At 43.4% G+C, this 17,871-nt stretch overlaps 1 protein-coding gene across 1 annotated transcript; it reads left to right on the forward strand.

Annotated features, from left to right (window-relative positions):
- Positions 1-12,198: 12,198 nt before the first annotated feature.
- On the forward strand, positions 12,199-16,759 carry hpca (hippocalcin). The gene is made up of 4 exons (XM_028964200.1): positions 12,199-12,331; positions 13,581-13,862; positions 15,064-15,169; positions 16,495-16,759. The coding sequence occupies exons 1-4, from the start codon at positions 12,236-12,238 to the stop codon at positions 16,590-16,592; spliced, it is 582 nt and encodes a 193-aa protein (XP_028820033.1). The 5' UTR covers positions 12,199-12,235; the 3' UTR covers positions 16,593-16,759.
- The last annotated feature ends 1,112 nt before the right edge of the window (positions 16,760-17,871 follow it).

Here is a 17,871-nt window from a genome sequence, read left to right on the forward strand (position 1 = left end):
AACAGACTGTATGAATGGCTTTTGACTTCCAATATTCAATGTCGACATGTTGCGATGCCGTTTTTTTTATTGTTTAGAAAGGGCCTCAGGGAATCACAATGGAGGGTTGGACCGGTTGAAGGCCGGTCACAATTATTAGATAATTGCAATTATTTCAGCTGACTATGATTACTTTTGCATAATAGTTTGCGTAAGCATTTTTTATTACAATGGTTTACATAATCCTTACACAACTGTTTTCAAATTTATGATGGTTGACTGGTGCGCATTTAATGATGCATTTTCTTTATGCACGCCTGTCTCGGGTTTACTGTGAATCATGGGTAATTTAGGCAGTTTTTATGCTGCAGTGTTCAGCGCATGAGATGCATCTGCTTTTACATTAGTCTTACTCAAAAACTAAAATTCAATCATTAATTGCAAAAAATTCCACGACATTTAATCATTTAAGAACTGTGACTGTCCTTCTCCGCTGTCATTTGCAGTTGTTCTAATGAGGGAACATGCTGTAATTTATAAATATTACAGAAATGGCACCATATTCCTAAAGATTCCTGCATTAGTGTGGGTTCTAACCAAGAGCATGTTGTCACACTAAAGTGACAAACTCCCGAAGATCCTGACAGCAATACGTCATGGCCGACGACTGTTGAGAGTCTGCGGCTGGGGGATGTCGTGTGAAAGGAAGATTTTCACACAGAGAGTATGTGGAATAGAGTCCCTCCAAAGAACCCTGACACGAACCGATATTAAAGAACAATCCAGACATCGGTGTCTGAAGGGACGTCCCAGTATTATCCTTCTGCTTTTACGCCGTCCTCCCAAAAGCCTCTGGAACAATTACTAAGCCCTCACCATTACATTTCAAATTAAAATTTTATTTGTCATGTACACACTCATACATGGTATGATATGCAGTGAAATGCTTGTGGATTATGTCCATGCTTGTCGATAGATGAACCAAGGGATCCATTGGATTATCCCAGTGTGGTTTGGGGATGATGTACAGTTTACGTACTTGTCTGTGGATTAGTATGGATTTTTATATTGTGTCTTTGCTAGATGTATGGTGGACAGAAAGAATTCCATTTCACAGAGAAATGTAATTTCTTCTGTACATAAGGCAATAAACGCTTTGAATCCTTGAACTTTGCCAAAGGTCAGCCCCTTCTAGCATGTCATAAAATAATAAAACCTCTCTTTCTATTTTTCCATCCCATAGTTGCCCTCATGCTTTTAGAAAAATATCTAATTTATTAATGCGTCTTGCTCCATTAGATAAGATGTGGTTAATGGCTCTGATAGCGGCTTGTGAAAGTGGGTCTGGAGAGACTTGGTGTGAGCAGATAGACACACATATGCCCATCTAATGTCCCACAGGCTGGATCTGTCAGTGAGCCTCCATCAGGTCAGATATTAGCGAATTAGTCCACGATTCCTGGCTCTGTCCACGGTGGCAGGTGCATGAGAAAACCGTGTGAAAATGGAGAGATGATACTGCTATTATTCCCTCTATTATTGCCGAATTCTTCTCTTATCCGTTATACCATACTGGAATAGCCGAGGCCCTGTGCAGGGAGGTGGGGGATGAGGTCGAATGCTCACGAGCACAGATCGCCATTATACATTTACTGCGTTGTTATGGTGTGCACCGCTTCTTCATAAAGCATTTGAATGTTCAGCTCGGACAGCACCGTGTCAGATCTTCCGCCGATCCTCATTAACTTCCCTTCTTGATTTAAGGCTTCATTTCCTAATCTGTGTGAAGCGTATTGAGATGAAGTCTTTCCCCACAGTATTCTTTATCACTGGTCTGTTGGCAGAAGAGTGTGTGTGTGTGTGTGTGTGTGTGTTGCTGGATTGAGCTGCTGTCTCATCATGAGCAGAAAAATGGATTTGAGCAAATAGTGATGATTAGATGGCTGGGTCATAGCATCTCCCAAATGGCAGTTTTTGTGGTATGTCCCCAGTCTTCAGTGGTTTGGACCTCCCAGAAATGGTCAAAGGAAGTACCACGGGCTAACTGGAGGACACGTACCAGCTACTTAACCATTGCTGCTGACCAAGCACTGTCTTTTAATGAAAGGACATTCCCTGATGGCAGTACACTGCAAGGATGGTTCTAGAACGATTTGAGTAACACAACAATGACTTGACCTCCAAATTCTCCAGATCTCAATTCATGCAGGAATTCATGTGCTGGAAAAACAAGTCTGATCGATGGAGGCACTTACCAGACTTGGTCCCTGTCAGATTCCTAACACTAGGGGTCAAGAAACTCGACAAGGGTGTGGAGAGGAGGAGGTCCACTCTTACACACACAACCAAACAAAGCATACAAACAGTGCTTTTATTTAGCGGACTCAGCACAGATAACCAACATTAGTACAGCTTAAAAGTCTCCAGAGGGGATAACTCAAACACACCAAAGTTAACAAAAAAGGGCATATAAACCTGCACAAAACTAACAGACTATCACCCAAAGCAAGAACACACACGAATGAGATCCCCAACTGAACTCCGTGCCGATCTCCCTGGACCCTGGGGACCTGGCAAAAGAGTAAGGGCCTAGCAGACCCTGGATGCCTCCCGAACACAATCTGAAGTCACTTCATATAGGTGGAGGTGACCAATAGGCAGATGGTAGGTGGAGCTTGGTGGGCATCAACTCCTCCCATGAAGTCAGCCTAAAAGAGACAGAACACAAAAACACAGCCAGACACACAGAAAACGTGGGAGCATATATGGGAGCGTACGTCCAGGGACGTAACAGTGCCTGCAAACCTTCAGAGGTCTAGTAGACTCCAAACTGGGCCAGGGCTGATAACCATTAAGACCTAATTAATATTATCCAGTCATAATGACTATAATGCCAATCAGTGTTAACGTCTGCAATTTTCATTAACATTAGACACTGATTAATATATTTGGGAGTGGAAAGTTAAAGTCGATTTGTGCTGCTCGCTAGATTCTGTTCTGTAGGCCACTGTTTTTCACACTGGCGACAAGCACAGCTCTACACACTAAGCATTGGGCTTTTTCACAAGTTTAAGGTTGAAAACATCTTCGTTATTTATGTAAATTAAATAAACAGATGATAAAGAAACACATTTTTTATGTTTGCCCATGGGTTTAATAATGAATAGCTTGTTCTGGGAGACAAAAATAATTACACACCAGCAGAAAGGGTCATTTGTCTCTATTCTGCAAGGTACAGATAACTAGCGAGAGTTTTTTCATCTGTTTATGTAAATCCTGAGGACATTTTAGCATAGTTCGCTTAGCATGTAATGCTTCGCCAATTTGAAAAAGCGGCGCTCTTAATGTTAGCAGGTTGTAAGTACATTTATATAATTTTCCAAAATAAATGGCTTTGCAAGTCACTGAAATAAAAAAAAAAAGTGTTATAAGTTGTTAGAAAAGCAATTAAAAGTTATCTCCACCTGAGAAAAACATGTCTAATGTAAGAACCTCTTAGTAGCATTATGAGAACCTTAATTGGCGAATATGACAATATATCAAGTTTGGTTAATTAGCTAGCTACGGGTTAGCGGATGGGCACTGACATATTTATTGCAGCAGTAAGATCACAACGGTTGTATTTTCACTTGAGCTCCCTGGGGCCGGTCTAAGTTGGGATATTCTCCGTGGTGTTATGTAGCGAGTGTAAAGGGAAGCTGATTTGGAGTGAGAGGTCGGAATATTATTCCGCTCTCACAATGGCCCAAACAATGCAGGCTTTAAAAAGCAATCAACCCGAAGCCAGGCACGGTAGGAAGCCATTTACCTTTTGCAGAAATGAAAGCCCTCCATCACAACCCCAGTGGCGCAGCACCCTCTGAATACAAACCGCAGATTCAAATGGATATTTTTCTTTTATCCCATCAGGATGAAAGCTGCAAATGTTTGCGGTGCTACGTGCGGATCTGTGTATATTCTGCTGTGGCTATTATCTGTAGTCCATCTAGGGAAGGCTGAATGAATCTGCATTTTATTTTACCAGGAAGTTCTACTGACATCAAATAAGAGGGCGATTCTCTTGATAAAATGAAACCAAAATGCTAAAAGATTTAGCTAAAACATAATTTAATTTCAAAGCCTGAAGGTTTTGCTGACATTTCCTCTCGCAATGTAAAATGTTTACGACTTTGAATGAAGTTCAAACCATATCAAATCAAGCACTTTCTAAGCCAGTCAGCCAACCACCAGGGGGCGAACAAAAGGCGACCTGTTGGCTCGGGCCCAAAATGACAACTCTACTTCCAAGCTCATTCAACGGTACGAGCGAAAATGCCGGAAATAACAAGCGAATAAAGAATCAATGAGTAAGATTTTATATTATGAGCTTGTATGTTATTCATGTTACAGACCAGAGCATCTGTCTTCCCACCTCCATCCCATAGTAAAGGTTCTGTTCTGACACCTGTATATATTGCAGTTCATTGTGCGGACCCGTAATCGGAAGGTAGCTGGTTCAAATCGCGAGCCGCCAAGGTGTCGCTGAGGTTACATTTTCAAACAGCTTGTATGGCTTTTGTCATAACTTTATATTGAACTACCCATTAATAAGGCACGACAAGCACTACTTGTTCATAGCTCTGACCACTAGTTATGGGGATAAAGTAACTGTCCCGTGCATCATGGAGAGAATCGTCCAGGAGACACTTAGGCAAGGCAGCAGCCATTCACACTCATGACAACACACTCGTCACTCTTCCTCCTATATAATTCTACCATAATAATAACATAGATAATTGAATAGTACATTTTTGGATGTTGCCTTTCAGTCCGCTGCCTCTGTGCCTCTTTTCGTTGCGACGCGGCACCCCTGTGAATGGAGGCCACTATTCCCTCCCTGTGCGACCCACATAGAAATAGAATGGCCTTTAAAAGCTCCAGTTCCTCAAAGGAAGGATGCTCTCAGCCGACCCCCATTGTACCAATTTCCTCAAATGTTCTCGTTACGCCTGCGCTGAAATTGGCCGCCTGTGGAAGAGTCCTCGGAACGTCTCTCACGCCGAGCTGAAAAGCTGAGTGCGCCACACGCCCTTAAAGAAAAGGAGTCTGCTGATTTTCAACAGTCGCCCCCGACTGACACGGGCTGTGGTTTTGCAGCCCCTCGGCGGGATTCAACAGGGTGCAGCGGGAAGTTGTCACAGAACTATTCAAAACGGAGGTAAAAAAAACATAAAAAAACAATCTGATGATTATCAGCAGAGAGTACTCTAGTCGTTAAAGGAAATTACACCAAAATTAGGATTTTGCTGCTTTTTGGAGGGGTGAGGTGATTTGAGTAAGAAATGGCCGCTCATCGCAATCTATGTGTATTGCCGGAGTTAAAACGTATGGAAGAGAAAGACTGAGAATAGGACATGTTTTCCTCTCCAAAATGTCATGAAGCGATTACAGGCCGCCAAGCGGTCGCACACACCCTCTACCATCTGTATACAAATGAACGAGGTCAATTGGTCTCCTCACAGACGTCCTGTTCGATTATTGGACCGATGCACAAGACGGGCCCACTGACCCACGCGACCCATTTCATTTACTGTGGTAAAGTAATCCACAGAGGGCTCTGTTCCCTGCATGATCCCAGTCTGATGTGGCGGCCCGTCCGGGTTTTTCTGCACTTGATGTTCGAATGCTTCCCCTGATGGCTTTATTTCTGTAAAAAAGATCAGCATCGTCCATCTGCGGATAAATTTCCCCACATTTATTTTGTCCTATAACCTGAACAATTAAATTAAACATTAAAACAATACTACAATAAACTGGTTTATACGCTGATACGCTGTTGTTGAAGCACATTTTAGATTTAATTGGGATTCCACCAGGAGAATGGACAAGCCAGAACCCCAATCTAAACCCAACAGAGTGGCATGAAGAGGGCTTGAACTGAAGAGTCAGAATAGATGCAACCTGACAAGTTTGGAATGCTTTTGCGAGGAAGATTGGAGATTCAGGAGACTGAACGCTGTAGTTAAATCAGTGCTTAAAAGGTGCTTCAACAAATTGTTAGTTTTAGGGGTGTACACACTTATGCAACCAGCTAAAAGTATGTGTTTAAATTTTTGGCCTTTTTCCGTTAACGTGTACAGGTCACATTAAATGGTGGAACAGGGTCTTACATGATTTATTGTCGTCTTGTTTCACATGACATAAACCTGGCATTTTAACAGGGGTGTGTATAATTTTTCTCCATCCGCTGGATGGTTGTGTACGTCTTCGAAATATCATCTTAATGTTTATAATGATATGCATGTTTTCTTCCACACCAGAAAACAAATTTCATATTTATGATGGGAAATTGGGCGTTTTAGGCCACAGCAATCCACGCTTTTCGTTTCTGTTGAATTGGCATCACAGAACAATGGTGTTGTACTCCAGGTTTGAGCTTGTTTAGTGTTTCCCCGCCAAAAGGGGCGAAATGACTGTCTGAATGGAATATGTAATGAACACGACAGCCGTAGCTCCCGTCACAGAGCCTGTGCGTCGGGGACGGGCTGGTTTCCGCGTGTTCCTCATCTCTGACCATCTCGGCCCACCCGACTCCCTCTCTCTCCTCTCTCCTGGGGGCTTGGCTAAGATTGGCAGCCGTTTCCCGGTGGAAATACGGCGGGGGGGGTGAAATCCATTGCGAAACGCGAGCCGCTCTGCCAGCAACGGGAGGGACTTCGCCCACCGAGGACGCAGCCTCATTCTTATTTTTACCGCATTCATTAGCGCACTCTTTTATTCTCTCTCTCTCTCGCTCTCTCTCTCCACCACTCTCGCTCTCTCAGGTGTCCAATATTTATGAGTTCTTTCCGCACACTTGTGCAGATAGGCCGCTCCGCGATCTGGGTCAGGGGCGCAGCCCGCCGCGTCTTCATTAGAGCTCGGCGCCGCCAGAGAGCTGCTGATCCGAGCGGCCGAGAGGCCGAACGCAGCGCTGCAATCAGCCTTTTATACAGAGAAACACAACGCGAGGGGGGAGAGATCAAAACTCCAGTCCTCTCAGATTGCACTCTTGATTGCTTGGCTCCCATAAATGGGCGCGATGTAAGAAGGGAGAAAAATCAGCAGGAAAACAATTTTCCGTCATTTTTTTTCCCCACCACGTTGTTTCAGATTTCTGTAATCAGATACCCGACGTTCTCCCTCTCTCTCTCTCTCTCTCTCTCTCTCTCTCCTCGGCTGTAAACCTCGCTGGCCGGCGGCTCGGCTCGGACTCTTTGAGTTAGTGCCCGGCGACTCCCTCGGCTGCAGCATTAGCGCTCACATAATGAGGCGCTCACATTACTGGCTGTCAGGACCCTCCTCGGGCCCTCGGAGTGCCGCGGGCTGGTGACCGGCGTGGCCCTGCAAAGACATTTTATTTGATTTTTTTACCTTATGTCAGGTAGCTCATCACAGTGCAAGAATAAGCCACATGTATCATAAAATGCAAAAATAGTATGATTTTTTTTATCACATTCATAATATAAATAGATATTGGAGTAAATGCAGTTGTCATGATCCGGTCCGGCAGGGGTCACTCCGGGTCTGGAGTTCGGACCGGAGTTTCCTAATCGTGTTCGCCTGCGTATGAGTGTATAAAGCGATCCTGTTCGTGTCTGTTCGCCGCCGGGTCATTGTTCGGTGACGTTTCCCCTGTCCTGTGTACCATGTATTAAACCCCTGTCTCGTGACGTTGTGCGTATGCGTCCCTCTTCCTCGCCCCCGCCACGTCCAGCCACCGTGACAGTATTTATCTTGTATAAATGTTAAATGGTCCCCGCAACGCGCATGCAGAGTCCCTACAAAGACATTAAAACAGGGACGCTACTCCTACATCCCCAAATTCCCCTCAAGCCGCGTTACACACAACTGGATCAGCAGGACAGATGTTGCTCACCAGCGGCGCTGCTGAACAGATGCCGGGTGAGGGGCGGGGCGGGGCGGGGCGGCGATGACGTGATCGCGCAGCATGAGCGGGACATAAGTTAACGGGCGGATTAGGAACCGGAGAGAGAGAGAGAGAGAGCTCAGGCTCATGACCGGTGGACGGGGGGGTCGCATTCTTCCTCCTCGGCCCCGCCCTTTTGTTCTCGGCAGCTGCGTTTTGTTCCCCCCTTCGGGTCCAGTGTGACCACTTATCCAAATGAAGGAGGGCAGATGAGTTCATTCTAGAGGTCGTATGCGGAGTGGATTTACGGTGGGGGGCTGTGAGGCATCCATCCTCTCTTCTCTTTTTCTCCTCTCTCAGTTTCTCTACGGATGTGCCCACATACCGTCCGTACGTCACTGTCGGCCTACGTTGGCCACGTTGACTGCCGTCAGCCTGTGGCCAAATAAGATGCCATTCACAGATGCCAGTGGTCGATGCTTGTCTGTTGTGTTGCCTCAGTTGCAAGTGTGCACAGTTTCGGGACAAAACGTTGTGTTTACGCTAAAATTCAAAGGTTGAGGTTTTTTTTTTTTCAGGTCCTGGATTTTTTACATGAAAAAAAAAAAAACGAAATGAAAGTGAAGTGATTGTCATACACATTACAGCACACGGTGACACAACGAAATGTGTCCTCTGCTTTTAACCATCACCCTTGGTGAGGAGTGGGCAGCCATGACAGGTGATGATGAAATAGATACTGTGCTTGGGTGAATTTGGCCGGGTTTTCAGCTACACTAAAATAGTTTTTTTTAACAATGAATGAAGCTTTTAAAGTGACAGACTTGGGTTAATGAACATTCCAATGGGACTCAAATGTAATAGTTGCTGATAAATTGTATGTATACAGATAATCAGAAGGCTGCCGGTCCGCCAAGGTGCCACTGAGCAAGGCTGCCCACTGCTGCCCACTGCTCACCAAGGGTGATGGTTCAAAGCAGACGACATATTTCGTTGTGTCACCGTGTGCTGTGCTGCAGTGTTTCACAATGACAATCACTTCACTTTCATTTTATAGATTTTTTATTTTTTATGTTTTTTATTATTAGATTATGGGTTTTTAGCCATAGTAATTACTGATTTTGATCATGTTGATTTTTTAGTGTGACCTAATCCCTGGTAGCAACAGTTTGTATGAATGCAGTGTCTGCAGTCCCAAACACTCTCAATCCAGCGTGTATAAGCACCCCCACCCCCCCCCCCCCATGTCTGCATTTTAATCAGTCAACATGGCCTTAGATGACGAAAAGCTGTGATGTTTCCTTACCCAATCACAGATTCCCCCCTCCATTTTACTTAAAAGTGTGTCAGGATTATGTCTGTTGACATTCTGCTGTTTTCTCATGCAGTTGTCCTCCAGTGCCCTGCAGTGGGGGCCGGGACAGTAATTCTCCCTTAATGCTGAGCTGCGTAGTCAAATCAGATAAAAGACAGCGCCCAGTCGGAGGGACGCTACGTCCCAGACTGGCACAGCAAGGGAATGGCGTCAGGGTGTGTAATAAATATTATTTCCACAATTATGAAACACCAACAAAGCTGCATTTAGTAGAATTACTGACCTTAGTTTCTTGGTCCTAGAACAGCACTCCTTATTATCCAACATGCCATGTTTACATGTTTATAGTAAATACACATATTACTACACATATGTTTTTTGTGAATCTTTTAAATATATTCATGAATCCATTGAAAACATAAATGCAATATTAAGGTGGCAGTGGTGGCCTTGCGGGTAAGGAAAATCACCCGTAATCAGGTTGCCGGTTCGAATCCCGATTCGCCAAGGTGCACTGGGCTCCTGTCATGGCTGCCCACTGCTCACTCAGGGTGGTTAAAAGCAGAGGACACATTTCGTTGTGTCACCGTGTGCTGTGATGCACTGTTTCACAATGACAATCACTCCACTTTCACTTCACTTAAAGAATATTTCAAATATCTATGTTACTAGGATAAAATAATAAAAAAAAAAAAGCTTGGCAGAACAATGGAAATTTACAGAAAATGTTCTTTTTCAACACTTTTGTTATTCATTTGTTGTTTTTTTTCTCAGAAGAATCCGAGATATGTGCTGTTTTTCTTGTCTGTAAATCTTTGTCTTGTTGTAAGCCTCTCACAGGTCTTCAGTGGTGTTCAGATCAGTTGAGCAGAGGGGGGCAAGTCATTCTTCTGCCATCCTAGAACCCTTTGCTGGCTATTTGTACTCCAAGGCATGTCCTGCATCAGCATTGTGACCTCATGTGTGATGTGGCCTTAATTTTCTCCTTCCAACATATTTCTCAAAACTGTTCCTCCCCTGTCCTGGTGGAACTGGTGTGTGACGTGCATCAGTAATACACTCATGGGTCCTCCCATTCGGCCCATCCACTCATCTGTCCACAAAACCTTGAAAAAATGTCTTTGCATATTGTTTTGTCCGTTTGTGACAGTTTTGTATGCTTTCTAGACCATGACAATTGTTCAAAGCACCAGAATCTTTACCTGCTTCTAGAAGATGATGCCATCTTCAGCAGTTTCTGCATCCTTCCCGTTCAGTTCTTCATAATTTGCAGACCCGCCCTTGCTCAAAACAGCATTTAAGTCACCTAAAACTGATCCACCCTCTGTGAATTATCAGTCAATCAATGAATGAATCAGTAATGTGGACAAAAGTCCCCAATGGAGATGCTATTTATGCAGAATCTAGAATAAAGTCATCAACTCGGGGTAATGTTTTCCCATTTTTTTCCTGAAATTGGACGGAGAGGGATGGATGGAAACGGATGGAAAGTGCCGGAACGTGGAACGAGCCGGTTTACCTGTGGGATTCGAAGGCGGCGCAGGCAGCGCCGTTATTAATTGGTGCTCGGCTCTCCAGACGCGACGGCTTTTGTTTGCTCTTCTGATTAGATTTGGATTAAAGTAATTTGAGTGCCGCACTTGGCCTCGTCTAGTCACACTTTAATGCATTTGTTATTGTAGTTAGTCTATGCGGATGGATGATTAATGAGCGCCAGGGAGTGCGTGTGAAAGGAAAGGAGTGAAAGCCGGAGCGAATGTCATTTTTTTTCGTAGGCCGTGATTAAGTCGGCTAGATAAACGAGTGTGTGTGCACACGGGCTGAATAATTGCCACTCTTAATGGCAGGAGAGGGCCGAGAGGTCAGGCTCGGTGGTGCCATTATTTCCGAACGTGAAACTACCCACTGTTTGTGCATTTTTTAATGTGCTGAGCTTATTGCGAGTAATTACTCAATTATAGCAAGTTCAAGAGGCTTGCGCTGTGCTCTTATAAAACTTGCGGTTGTATTAGTGCTAGTGGTGAGTTTGTTGTCCTTTCGTGGCTTAGATCAGTGGTTCAGTGGATGCTCTTTGGCTTTTTATCAAGCATGGCACTACAGGGCACTGATCTGATCTGAGGACACCTCAGCTCAAGCATGTGGGCCAGGAGTGGTTGTGCTTTCGAAAACTCCAGTGGAGTGGAATGGAATAAGCATGTAGGATCCCCATGATGTCACACATATTTAATCAGCTCAAAATCCCACCAATTTCCTAAAGCCCGTCTCAAAGAGGACATTTCTGAGGAAAAGAGGTGGCATGGTCACCCCAGCTAGGCACTAAATTTAGTGCTGTTTTGGGGATGACCCGTCGGGGGGAGCCTATGTTAGTGGCTGATTGGAAGGTCGTGGCAAAAACCAGCCATCCATGGATCAGGTTCTCCACCCCTGGTTTAGGTCAAGGTGCCGTACTAATTAGATCTACTGACCCAGAAACAACAGTTCCTATTCACATGTCTCAGGTCACAAGCGCTGCCAGCAAAATACAATCAACGTGAAAAGAGCGAATGCAGTGTACTGTCATTTCCAGATTCATTTACATGTATAACAATAAAAAGTAAGAAAAAGATTTCATGTGAAATCAGGTGCTCAGCATGAACACAGGTCATGTCTTTGGTCGACATGTCGGAAAGGTGTCAGAAGCGGTAGGCGTGGCTTAGTTGTTTGTCTGCCAGGATTGGTGCTCTTTTCTCCAAGTTTGGAGAACACAAGGTCCAATCACCTTCAGTAAAAACGTGAGAACGAATCTGGGCTAAGAGGTGGAGCCAGTAATTTACCTGACTCCGCCTACCTACACACAGGGCATCCTGAAACGACAGAAGAGCTGAACAAACATATGTCCTTATTCTCAGGGACGTAACGGGGTGTAGGTAGAATTTTTGTGAAGAATGTTAATCCTTTTAATGTTTTAGTGACACAATTACATTGTCCTCTGAGAATGCATTGCAGTTTATTAATTTTTTACGATATTTCCTTGTAGGTTTGACCAGGGGGCTCGGAGTTGTTGCCTTGTTGCAATGGGAAAGCAGAACAGCAAGCTCAGGCCTGAGGCATTGCAGGACCTGAGGGAGAACACGGAGTTCTCTGACCATGAGCTACAGGAGTGGTACAAGGTGAGCACAGCACCACCGAGTGGCAAAAGGACCCAATCTGTGATATTACACAGTTATTATTTGAGCTATATAGATCCCCATCCTTCACTTTAGTAGATTGCATCCTTTGAACGTTTAATGAAATCTGGTTCCAGATCTGGTCATCTCACATGAGCTAAGTAATTTTCTCACTGATCTTATTAAGCCTGTTTGGTTCCGACATACTATCACACTGAAGCACCAGCTTACACAAGGATCCTAATTACTTCAAAATACCTGAGCCCCTCAACAAGTAGAGGCTGAACAAGTCCCTCTTGTGTAGGGACCCTGTGATAACAGTGCTCACCATCTGTCAAGGTGGACTCTCGGCTAATGGGTCGTCTCCATGGCTGTCATTCTCAGTCTTGAGGCTGTGGGAGCAATATTGCATTCCGGAAAGCAGTGAGAGAGAAAAGAGAAGGCTTGAAGGCATTTTTAAAAAGAATTCCTGGATCCTCACTGAGGTAATGGTTGGTCCTCTAGGAGTAGGAGGGAGAATGTAGGACACCGGCACTATCGAAGCCACGTGCCACACAGGCCAGAATATAATGTATAAACACTGTATATACTGTATTCTTTTACACCGTGACATGCAAAAACATCTGCATGTGCATGTTAAAAATATAGAAAGGGGGAAAAACGGACAGGCGTAAACATAAGTTCTGAGGCGAATCTGAGGCAAGAAATGTTTCAGTGCATGAGATTCTATGTCTGTTTTAAAATTGGTAGCAATATGTTTACCTCAGTCATATTGCCTAAAATTGTTTGACTAGGCAAAACACTAGAGATTTAGATTTGCCTAATATGGGCCAGGCCTGAAGCCAGAATCTGACACAGTCATATGCAGTACCCCCAGAGAGCGCTGTATGTTGAGTGCTGTATTTATATGCATGGGAAACAAATGGAAAGTTCCAGATCTGCACGCACAGTCGTTTTGGCCCCGGGCAAAGATTCGCATTGTTGCTGCGTTATATGAATGGATTAAGGCGCACATATTGGAACGTAAGCTTCGTGAGTCACTTTGGATGAGGGCTAAAAAGAGCTCAACAGCCCATGTTGTGGCCTGGATTTTAACCCACGACCTCGGTGTCCAGGGCCAGGGTTCAAATGTGCAGAGTCTCTTCCATAAATGGGATTTATGCCCCAGAACAGGCATTTTGGGAGACATTTTTACATCACTTGGCCTACTTTCTGAAGCACAAGGCCAAATAAACAATATTTCTCTTTACAGGGCTTCTTGAAGGACTGTCCCAGTGGCACCCTCAATGTTGAGGAGTTCAAGAAGATCTATGCTAACTTCTTCCCATATGGTGACGCTTCCAAATTTGCCGAACATGTCTTCCGTACTTTTGACACCAACAACGACGGCACCATCGACTTCCGGGAGTTCATCATTGCCCTCAGTGTGACGTCACGTGGGAAGTTGGAGCAGAAGCTGAAGTGGGCCTTCAGCATGTATGACCTGGATGGCAATGGCTACATCAGCCGTGAGGAGATGCTGGAGATTGTGGAGGTAGTTCAGTAGCTTTAGTTCATGTAGAATTTTGAACAATCATTAGTTTCTTCATATGGTACAAATCTGACTATTTATTATGTAAAAATAATACAATAGCTTTATATGGGTAATCTTAGGTTTTCTGGCTTGTTCTTTATCTGTTTAAACATATGATTTGACAAATAACGAATCTCCAATCGCCATGTTTCAGGGACCCCCCCAGTTATAATGACATAATAATGTTGGAAACTGGATTAAAATATTATGGTAGTATGATATCAGCCCTAAAATTAGGCCTCTTTTTTCATCTGAAGGTGGTTAGATGTTGTTGATTAGGTAGACAATGAAAAAAATATACAGGCTAATATTAGAAAGGTAGCCCAATTGGCAAATCAGCTCTCTTTTAAATCAGATTTTAATGGTAATATCTTGCTACCGCATCTTTCTACCTTCTGATGTCAAACATGGTAATGCATATAACCCTGCATGGGTCACCATGGGTTCACTTGCATGGGTCTGCAGGATTTTGTTCTGTTTCTAGTCATAATGTCCACCAATATTTTTCCCACTTAGTCAGTAGATAACCCTCTAAGGGAGGGTTAAGGGAGTGTTAGAATGAAAATACGATATTTGAAGGTGTCCAGGTGGAGAAATAATGGCAGATGCTGGATGGTATAGTAGCTGTGGCATCTAAATGTAATTTGGACAAAGGAAATTATAGGACCTGCCCCCTGGTGGTCAAAATTATAATTGTTATTCCAAGACAAGTTTGCTGCACATTTTGCACTTAGAAGCTACCCACTAGTCATGAAGCCCCTAAACAGCAGCGGTACAAATTGATGAAGAAGCGAGATGGAGAAGAAGAAGAATGAGAGGCTCCGAAGCTCTGTGTGCTGTTGGATTAGAGAGTTAAATTTAACTGGGATTTATTCCTGAGTGTGCAGAACGGCTGGATTATCCGTGGGCTCATGGAGGTTATGGTTCACTCACACCCTGAGATTGTCAGGCTCTTCTGTCATGCCAGTTCCTGAAGAGGGGAGGGAGATGGGGAGTCAAAAAACAAAACAATAACTCTACCTGGGATCATTTGAACTTTCCTGATTTCCTGCCCCCAAACCAGTAAAAAGGGATAATGACAATAAGAAAGTAAATCCAATTTTGCAGATAAACACATGTTTGAGATCACACTTGCAAATGACCTCCTCTGACCTTTTCTTAGGCCATTTACAAGATGGTGTCATCAGTGATGAAGATGCCAGAAGATGAATCTACGCCAGAGAAGAGGACAGACAAAATCTTCAGACAGATGGACTTAAACAATGATGGTAAGTTGTGAGGGCTTTTGAACGGCTCCTGCCCACACATCCAAAATGATAAAGGCTTCAGAAACAGTAAAAGTGCAAACTATTTTCTGTGCATAAATCTTAAATTACTGGTCTGCATTTATCACAGCTCGTGGTTTTGGTGGTGTGACTCTGGTGATCCAGTTACTCATGTTGTAGAATATTAGAGAAATGGTCAGAATTCTCCTAGTCAACTTTGAACGGGTGCAGATGAACTTTACAAAGAGTTATTCAAAATTGTAAAATAGTATAAACACAATAAATACATGATACAACCCTACCATAGGCAATATGGTTTTTTGTAAGATGGATGGAAATTCTGCCCTCTAGTAGCACATTTGTACCGACACTAGCATTTTTGTTATGTAAAAGGTGCATAAATGAGGCTTAATGGTTAATGAATGTTGCCTCTTTTACTAATTCTTCATTATGTCTCAGCGGAACACATTTAATTAAGGGAACTGAAGCTGAATTTAGTGGAATTGGTTCAGAAAAAATCTATCCTGTTCCTTTTTTCTCATTTTATCTTTTATTATTAATAAATGCACTAGCAGTCAAAGGTTTGAAAGAACTGACGATACAAGAGCATGAAATAACACACGAGAGGTTATGTAAAAATAAATAAATAAATAAAATAGCAAACAAGACAAAAAAACGCGTCTCTCCAAATCAGGGAGCTTTTGCTGTGATGGCAGCATTTCACACTCGTCCTCTCTCCACCACCTTAAGTTGGACAACGGGAACGGTTTCCGACAGTCCTGAAGGTTTATGCTGAGCAATTTCTAATCATTCATTCATGTTAATGGGCTTTTGATGATGAAAATAGCGAACAAATCAGGTCATGAAGGTAAAAGACTGTAAAAACAGATTACAAACATACTGATACAAAATTAGTAAATCTGTTTCTTGCATTGGATTCTACAAAATGACACCCTCTTAGTCTCCATAACAACCACAGAGTAGGGGCTTCCAAACATTTGACTGGTAGTGTAGTTCCTTCTAAATGCATGCTATGGGCAATGATAGGGGTGGTAGTAGCCTAAGGGGTGGTAGTAACCTAGTGGGTATCACACGCTCCTATGAACCAGAGACCCAGGTTCAAACCCCACGTACTACCATTGTGTCCCTGAGCAAGACACTTAACCCTAAGTTGCTCCAGGGAGACTGTCCCTGTAACTACTGATTGTAAGTCGCTCTGGATAAGGGCGTCTGATAAATGCTGTAAATGTAAATGATAATCTTTTTGTGATTCTGGGCTACACAAGAAATGGATGTTATAGTGACCAAGCCTTCTCTCTGCCCCACAGGGAAACTGTCGTTGGAGGAGTTCATTAAGGGTGCCAAAAGTGACCCGTCCATCGTCCGGCTACTCCAATGTGACCCCAGCAGCGCCTCACAGTTCTGAGCACGACCCGAAAAACAAGCCACCCGTGCATGATGGTTCTCGTCCTTTTGTTCTTATTTGTGTTCCGCATGGAACAATTTTGAGAAAACAAAAAAGGCTCAACAATTTTTTTTTCTTTACATTTTTCAATGACTCGCACACATTATGAAAAAAAAAGAAAAAAAAAACAAAACCACCTGCCGAGATGCTGTCTGTCTGCCTGTCTGTCTGTCTCTCTCCAGTGAGGTCAGCAGATTGAGGATTTTCTCAGAAGACACCAGTCCAAATTGGGAAGCGTGCATGCAACCCCTTCTTTATCGTTCCCAGGTCAAATTTGTTCACGCAGAGGCACAGATCTGCTTTTCAACTTTTTATATTCCTCTCTTTCTGTATATACATATATAAATATATACAAAACATATCGAAAAGGCAGTTATAGATGTCTTTATACACACTTGCATTCAAAGCAGTATTATGTAGCTCCAGTCTTAATCTGAATCCGTAGCTGCCAGTAGAATGGTCAGACAGAACTGGATGGAATTATTAGTATTGATTTTTTTTTTATTATTATTATTGTTTTCTTTTGTTAAGGGCACTTATGATCTTTCCAAAAAAAAAAGAGAAGGCCGAAGACCCTCTGTTATTCCTTTTTTTTTTTTTTTTGTATAAATTATTTTTCTTGTTTATTTATTATTGTTTGCATATCTGTGGCTTTAGGATGGATGTTGTTGCCACGGCGCTCAGACGGAGGTACGAAAGAGCCCCATCCACAGAATCCGCTCTGGAGAGGAATGTTTGTTTTATGGATCTTGCGAGGAACGATGGGGAATATTTGCGTCGGCGGACGCGTTCTGTTTGTCTGTTTAATGGAGGAACCCCGGTAGCACATATCATTTTGAGTTGCTGTGAGCAAATGTGTTTGTGTGCATGAGTGTGTGTGTGTGTGTGTTCTGGCTTACTTTACAGTATTATCTGTTGTGGTGTTCGGAACTTGTATATAGGCATCAGTGAAGTTGGACTGAGCAGATAAGAGGCAAATCTTAACACTTCACGTGCGTTCTTTGCAAAGAAAACTACACACAAGGTTCTTAGTGGCGTTTCGTAGCTGTAGGTCAGTCGTAGGTCAGTGCAGAATGGAATGTAGGTTCTCTTTTATGGCATATCCGATCTTTCTTTTCCTCCGAGAGGCGGAGAGGAAGAAACAAAAACATGCACTGCCAAGGGCACGTCTCCTCTTTATCCCTTTTTTTTTTAGCTTCTATTCAGCTAGCAGCTGCTGAAAAGCGTCCACTTTGCTTTC

The sequence above is a fragment of the Denticeps clupeoides genome, chromosome 20, assembly GCF_900700375.1.
Source record: "Denticeps clupeoides chromosome 20, fDenClu1.1, whole genome shotgun sequence".
NCBI lineage: Eukaryota > Metazoa > Chordata > Actinopteri > Clupeiformes > Denticipitidae > Denticeps > Denticeps clupeoides.

Coding starts and splice junctions, on each gene's coding strand:
- hpca (XM_028964200.1), top strand. CDS start 12,236: ATGGGAAAGCAGAACAGCAAGCTCAGGCCTGAGGCATTGCAGGACCTG. Junction 13,863..15,063: donor AGATGCTGGAGATTGTGGAG/GTAGTTCAGTAG, acceptor ACCTTTTCTTAG/GCCATTTACAAGATGGTGTC. Junction 15,170..16,494: donor GATGGACTTAAACAATGATG/GTAAGTTGTGAG, acceptor TCTGCCCCACAG/GGAAACTGTCGTTGGAGGAG.